The sequence below is a fragment of the Miscanthus floridulus genome, chromosome 17, assembly GCF_019320115.1.
Source record: "Miscanthus floridulus cultivar M001 chromosome 17, ASM1932011v1, whole genome shotgun sequence".
Taxonomy (NCBI): domain Eukaryota; kingdom Viridiplantae; phylum Streptophyta; class Magnoliopsida; order Poales; family Poaceae; genus Miscanthus; species Miscanthus floridulus.
The window spans coordinates 100,481,842-100,489,469 of record NC_089596.1 but is presented as its reverse complement, the minus strand read 5'-3'; the positions used below and the strand labels follow the sequence as shown (position 1 = coordinate 100,489,469).

Here is a 7,628-nt window from a genome sequence, read left to right as displayed (position 1 = left end):
GATGAACATTGGTAATTGCACAAGCAAAACTTGCATTGTTCTCGACGGTTCTCCTCGACATCTCTGCACGTACTGTGGTAGTGTATTTCTTATCCTATATACACCGTGCATGCACTTAACGTTCTGTGTACTGTAGATCGTTGCGATCGCGAGTTCGACGTGTGCATGCGTACGTGGAGTAGACCTATCGAGTTATCAAAATACGGTTCAAGCATATTCTATCTGGCTATCACATGTTCGCTTGAACTTCTTAGCCCTAGCTATGGTATAGTATTTTTCTCTCACAATAAATTAGTGAACAGTACTTTTCAGTTAGACTTATCAGCGAAACGAACATTATTAGAACGTTTGTCCCTGTATGTGGCACGCTGCCGATAATTTTCAGCAAAGTCAGGAGCTAACGCCTTTGAATCATCGTCCGGTAGCACTAATCGTCACTATTCTACCCCTAGCGCACACGTCACGAATTGTGAAACTCGTTTTTGCTTGAGATTCATTTTTTTACAAGGAAAAATTAAAGGAGAATAATTTCGGCACTAACTAATATGTTAAGTAACCAGCAATAACACATAAGGAAAGAAACAAAAATGTAAATTGATGGCGTTCAAGGAAACCATGATTTATTATAGCACATAAACGGTGGTTATATATTTTAATGGTACTGATGGATTTTTCTGCAACCTTAGGAGTACTCCGAAATCGAAAGAAAATCATGCACAAGCACATTGCATTTGCACGCAGCGACAGGGAGAAAGAAGGGCTCCCATTGCATGTGGCCCCCATGCCGGCGCATCCATGCAACAAACATGATGGCGCCACCAGGATTTCAAAAACGCAAAACGGCGGCAGCGGCCAGACCATGCGGCGCTCGCCTCCCACAATCCACTTCCGTCTGTAGCCTGCGCCCTGCGGTCTGCCTCTGCACAGCGAGCTCGCTGAAAGTACAGTACATGGTACTAGCAGGGCGTCGTGGCAGCGTCCGGGCGCCTCGATGTCCGTGCGGGCACGGAGCGCCTGCCGCCCGTGCAGGACCGGACGCGTGGTGAAGACACCCAGGCATGGCGACCGACAGGACGCGAGACGAGAGGGTCGACGAGCGTCGAGGGCCGTCGCCTCCGGTCCCGGTGCTCCGCAATCGATGATGTCGCGCAGCGGCGTAGGAGTAGACCCTCCACGTCGCCGCGCGCGTAGCGCCGTAGGCCACGCGTGCAGTGCATGTCATGTCCGCCATGTCCGGGAACAGCGGCGGCGCCCGAGGCCCGCGCCGGCCACTCAAACAGGAGTCGTCGTGCGCGGCGGGTCACGCGTGGAGCGTGGTGCTGCCGGCTGCCGCGCCTCTGCGCAACAGCGCTGGCGAGGGGACTGCGCCACGCGTCACCCCGGCCGCGCCCCCCGCAAGCCTTTGTTAACTTCCAGATGCGTCAGTATGTCACTGCTGCTGTCCGTACCTTTTGTTCGACGAAATGCCATAGATTGCACCTGTCTTTAGCTTTTTAGCTTAAAATTTAGGGTTATTTAGATTCGTGTCTTTATAATTTTTGATGTAGGGAGAAACGTCGTTACTGTTCATCTATTTTAAAGCATGTCATTATAATTTTTCGTTTTTCATAAATATGCCACAAAAATATATATGGACACGGTCTGGGCCCACCTACATACGTATACTTCATCGCAACCAATGCATAAATCAATATCTATGCATATATCATGACAAGTAAATAAATAAATAAGTGTTATGAATACCATATATTAATTGTAGACTCCAATATCATACATATATAGCATAAGATTAGGTTATCGAGTTACAAAAACATCTAGCTGTTTAGCTCGCGAGCTGACTCAAGCCAACTTGAGCTGTCTCATTAACTTAACGAGCTAAAACATTAGCTCGACTCATCAAGAAAAGTAAACGAGCCAATCCGAGTTAGCTAAGTTAGCACGGAGCCGAGCGTGCTAGCAAGCCACGAGTTTTTCGTGCAGCCCTAGTTATACGATCTATGTAGGTATCAAATTAAGAATCAAGCATATTACATTAAATATTCTTCAAAATTGTTAATATCTCCCTGCGTTAAATAATTAATTATAGAATTTATAGCACACAAATTAAGAATCGAGCATAATAACTTGAGTTGTATTATCCAAAAGTATTTGTGCAGTGTAAACAACGATTTCTATACCATGTTTCTTCGGGGGACGGATTTTAAAGGCTAGAAGTTCTGTCTCTGTGCAGTGGCACAGAGAGAGTACTCGCTGAGCTTCGCAAAGTTAAGATTTGTCCTACAAAAGAATCTAACATTGCTTAGCACTGTATAAATACGATTTGACACTGTTCATATCTCCTTTTGAGGAGGTGCAGTATATGAAAACGTTACGTGATGTCCCTCGTTCGGTTTCGGTCAAGAGGGACGTAGCACTAGGTCCGGCACGGAACGGAACGGAACGTTTTGCTTGGGCCGGAGTAGAATCTGCTTTCTTGCACGGAAAAGCCAGCGACGTGCCCCACCCTCTCCTTTCCTCGGCTGCCCCTCGCCCTCCACGTAACCCCTTGGCAGCCCCCACCGAGGGTCCCACGCGTGACCCGGTGGTCCAAACGGTCCGATCCAAGCCCCCGTGCACGCACCGCACGCAACGCCCGAGTCGCTGCGGCCCGGGTCCGCTCCAACGCGCCGCGCGCACGGGCGCCGTGGTCCATGCGCCGAGCGCAGGATATTTTCGCTCCCCGCGCCGCGAGAACCCAGGCGAGCGCATCGGGCGCGCCCACGCCACGCGCCACCGGTGATCTCGCCCGTCCACGTCCTCGCGGGGGCGCAACCGCACAGCCGCTCGCGCCAACGGATCCGACGGCCGCCGCCGTGTCGTCTCCGTCCTCGGCTTGGGCGTATTAAACCCCACTCGACCCCACGCGTCGCCGGCCTCGTTTCTTCTCCGTCGCTTTGCGACTCTGCGAGTGAGGGCTGACGGACGGACGGATACATGAAGGAGACAAGCGCCGCCAGGGATGAGGGCGGCCCCGCCGTGTGCAAGGCTGTGGCGGGCGGGGGTGGCGATGTGGACGGGAAGGGCAGAGCCTGCGCGCGCCGCCGCCGCCGCCTCGAGCTCCGCCGGCTCGGGTGGGCCGCGGAGGGGTCACCCGTGCCGGCGAAGAGGATCCGGTCTGGTTCGGACAAATCGTTGTCCTCCGACTCGTCGCTGGAGACGACGGCGGCGGGGTGCTGGCCGTCGCGCCTGTCGCACGGCGCCGTGTCGGTGATCGGTCGGCGGAGGGAGATGGAGGACGCTTTCGCCGTCGCGCTCTCGTTCCTGGCCTCGGACCCGTCGTCGGCGGGCGCCAAGGACGGCACCGAGGGAGGGCAGGAGCAGGACTTCTTCGCGGTGTACGACGGCCACGGCAGCGCGCGGGTGGCAGAGGCGTGCCGGGAGCGGATGCACGTGGTGCTGGCGGAGGAGGTCGGCCTGCGCCGCGGCGTCGGCAGCGACCTGCCCTGGGAGGAGGCCATGGCGGCCAGCTTCGCCCGGGTGGACGGCGAGGTCACCGGAGGCTTCGCGCCCCCGCCCAAGCCGCCGCCGCAGCAGGCGGCCGCGGACGACGACGCCGGCGCAGGCAACCTGCCCTACCGCACCGTCGGATCCACCGCCGTGGTCGCCGTCGTGGGCCAGCGCCGCATCGTCGTCGCCAACTGCGGCGACTCCCGCGCCGTCCTCTCCCGCGGCGGCGTCGCCGTGCCGCTCTCCACCGATCACAAGGTAACGCACTACGTGGCACGTACGGGTGGCCTACTAATGCATAAATTAACAGGGCTGGTGATGCTCCCAAATGTTAATCAACGACTAATTCCTAGGATTTATTTATTGTTTAATCCGCAAGATGATCTGCGCGTGAGAAGCGGCATTCATCAGATCTAATTTTCTAACCCCACCAGTACAGGTTAGTCTCCCGAATGTTCCTGCACGGCCCAACAGCACAACACGAGAAGGCGACGATTTTCCTCGTCTGCTCCTCGCTCGAGTGGTGGTGCCATAGCTGGCCTCCTGGCCGCGGCTTGTGTCGGTCAGTGTCACTTTGCTTCAGAAAACGGGATGGTCCGTGGGTGAATCTCCGAGCTCGCTGCCGGCCCGAGTTGGTTGCGGTTGTTGGGTGGTACCGTTCCTTGCTCGCGAGATGGGACGCCACGTAGTGGATCTCTCTGGGGAAGAAAGCAAGCTATCTAGTGTAGTGTGGTGCCGTACTGTGCTAGGTTCCGTCGCCTTGCTCCCCACAAACGTTTCTGACTCCATCTCCGTGGTCGGTGTTGTTCTGGCAAATGCTTAGTGGTTTGTGCGTGCCAACTATTTCGACGGGTGCCACCTAGTCGGGCTGCGTTTAGTTCCAAAAAAAAGTTTCCAAAAAATGCTACAGCAGCCATCACATCGAATCTGACCATTAAATATAGACAAAAAAAAAAAACTAACTGTATAGTTTGGTTGGAAATCGTGAAACGAATACTTTGAGCCTAATTAGTCCATGATGGGACATTAATTGCCAAATAAAAACGAAAGTGCTACAGTAATCAAATTTCCAAATTTCGCGAACTAAACACACAGCCTTGGTTTGCATTGCACCAGTAATAGGAGTACATTCAAGTGTATTGCAGTTGCAGGGGCATTGAGACGTGGTTAGATGGAAGCCGGGAAGAGATTGCTTCATACGCTACCGAAACATTCATTACTGTTATTTTTGCAGCAGCTATAAGTTGTAGCGATGGAACAGATGAGATTACTACGAATGTTCCTTTTCTAGTTGTGAACGATTAGCTGACAGATGAGATTAGTACGAATGTTGCCTTTTTTGGTGACCTACTTGCTGATTTGGATGTTTTGAAGGAAATGTTTGTTTAATTAGTTCAAGAACTACTTTGTGTTCAGATTTGTAGCATAGCATCTTCTTAAAAACGGGTAGAGAATTCTAGGACAAGATCTGTGTACCAACATAGCTTACGCTTACGCATGAGCACTGCTCAACCCGAGTGGTCTAATGAATGCTTGCTTGTTCTGATTACGCAGCCGGATCGTCCGGACGAGATGCAGAGGGTGGAAGCAGCTGGCGGCAGAGTCATCAACTGGAACGGCTATCGCGTCCTAGGAGTCCTGGCAACTTCTAGGTCCATTGGTAAGAACACCTTCCATTTTCCTGGGACGAGATGCAGATGCTCAATGCAACCAGCAGTCTCCCGATCGATTTTGTGCCTCGGTGCATATTTCAGGCGACTACTACCTAAAGCCTTACGTGAGCGCGGAGCCCGAGGTGACGGTGGTGGACCGGACGGAGCAGGACGAGTTCCTCATACTGGCAAGCGACGGGCTGTGGGACGTGGTCTCCAACGAGGTGGCGTGCAAGATCGCCAGGAACTGCCTCAGCGGGCGGGCGGCCTCCAAGTTCCCCGAGTCCGTCACCGGCTGCACCGCCGCGGACACTGCCGCGCTGCTCACGGAGCTGGCCATGTCCCGCGGCAGCAGGGACAACATCAGCGTCGTCGTGGTCGAGCTGCAGCGGCTCAAGACGAGCCATGGCGGCCTAGTAGATGGTCTAGTTTGCTGAGACTGAACTAAGTAGTAGATGATAACATTTAAATATTTGAGCGTGTGCTGAGAGGCTGGGGATTAACCATGTTCGCTTGAACTTATCAGCCTGAGTTATCAGCCATATACAGTGTTTTTCTCTCATAATAAATCAGCGAACAATACTTCTCAGCTTCGCTTTTGAGCGAAGAGTCACCCGCTATCAGGGCTCGAATTGAACTGCATGTTGATGCAGTGTGTACATAGGGAGTGTTGTCGAATGTTTGTTTCTCTCGGTGTCCTAATTAGTAGCAATATGCAATTTATATTCTCTTGGTTTCTTCACATTGTTTGTGTTATCAGGTTGTATTGCCTTGGTGACCCTTTTTTTATATATATTTTTATACATATAGGGAATATTCCGGCATCTGTGAATGTACACCGCCCAAGTTCTTACAAAGTTTTCAGCTTATCTGCTGATTAATAAGAGAACACAAAAATACAGGGAAAATAAAAAACAAATTATATTATTGTTTGTCCATTCATTCTTGGCAACAATATCTAAAGCAGCGACCTCCAAAGTTTTGCTGGCGAATGGTCTCACTTATATCCTCACGCGTTATTACAAGATCAGTGTTAAATGTTCAGACAATCACTTATGTGCTTCTTATCTGCCGATGGTGAACTGCTCGAAGATGATTAGAGCTTCATGTTGCGAACAGCCGGTGCTCACGATGACATTTTCAAAGATTCAACAAAGGTTCCACGATGCTGCTCAAAGATGGTCAGAGCTTCATGTTGCGAACAGCCAGTGCTCACGATGACATTTTCAAGGATTCAACAAAGGTTCCACGATGCTGCTAAAAAATGGTCAGAGCTTCATGTTGCGAACAATAGGTGCTCATCATGAGAAACTCCATGTCCAAGTCAGGTAGCTCGAAGATGGTCATAGCTTCAACCTGATGCACATCTCGTTGTGTACACCATGAGGGCATATGCCCTCAGGGGCTGCAAAGTAAAGTTTGCCCTTAGCGCATGTGACCTCCGGATTTGGACCACTAGATTTGCATCAAGATGCATGCACATCGCGAGAGTGACATTCTCGCGTTCAATACCAAACATAAACACACTACAAAACAAACACGATTCTAAAAGCACCATGTATAACTAAAAAATTGCTAAAGCAAGGGGGATGGTTATGCTCTAGTCCAAAAACACACATGCACAACATACATCTCAACATTAAAAGTTTCATCAGCGAACATAATTAGCCCTAGTGAACTGCAGAACGATCAAGGGGTCTTCGGTCAGAACAATCCGCCGCCTCCCAACCCCCATCCATTGCCGTAGGCTCCCCAATACGGCTGTGGTGGCAGCACCCGCTGCTGCTAGTAGGCGCCCTCCAAGACCCATCCGCTGTCGCCGCCTAGGCACCTGCCCAGCGCGGCTCCGGCGGCACCTGCCAGACCCATCCGCCACCGCCGTAGGCGCCTGCCCTCTACTGCAGGAGCTGCGCCGCCGACAAGCGTGCATTCAACAAAAGGTTCCAGGATGGGATGATGCTACTCGAAGATGGTTAACCCCATCACGAGGAACCCGATGTTCATGTTGATCCATGTGCACGCATCCTGATGCACATCTAATGGTGCACATCAGGGGGGCACATGCCCTTAGGGGGAAAAAATTTGCTCCCTGCTTCACATTGCTTGTGTTAAATCTTCCTTTTCCACAATCTGTTAGTGATAGTTTGAGCTTACTACTATAATCATATTTTTTTATTTTTCAACTGTTTTTGGTGGCATCAATTTTATGTCACAAAACATAGTTCTATTGTGACAAAGATTTTATTAGGAAACATATGATCTGATCCGTCTATTATAGGTATTGGCAAATTGGCATGAGTTTTTTTATAGGGCTTCGTATCCTTTCAATATGTCTGATGATACCACTTCATTAGAGCATCTTCTACAAGATAGGATACCTGCTTTTCTGTTTAGATAGCCATCTAGTATTTTTTTAAGTTCCTATTTTTTTTGCTGTTGTCTCCAGGACGGCCTAAAAGGCTAAAACAGGCCACCAATTATCTGTGAATG

General features: G+C 50.9%; 1 protein-coding gene across 2 annotated transcripts; it reads left to right on the top strand.

Moving 5' to 3' along the window:
• Positions 1-2,707: 2,707 nt before the first annotated feature.
• On the top strand, positions 2,708-5,876 carry LOC136517163 (protein phosphatase 2C 51-like). 2 transcript variants are annotated; one of them, XM_066510686.1, is made up of 3 exons: positions 2,712-3,744; positions 5,041-5,146; positions 5,241-5,876. In XM_066510686.1, the coding sequence occupies exons 1-3, from the start codon at positions 2,974-2,976 to the stop codon at positions 5,573-5,575; spliced, it is 1,212 nt and encodes a 403-aa protein (XP_066366783.1). In that variant the 5' UTR covers positions 2,712-2,973; the 3' UTR covers positions 5,576-5,876. The 2 variants fall into 2 exon arrangements, with proteins under 2 accessions (XP_066366782.1, XP_066366783.1); XM_066510685.1 differs by having other exon boundaries at positions 2,708-3,744; positions 5,041-5,876.
• Positions 5,877-7,628: the final 1,752 nt, after the last annotated feature.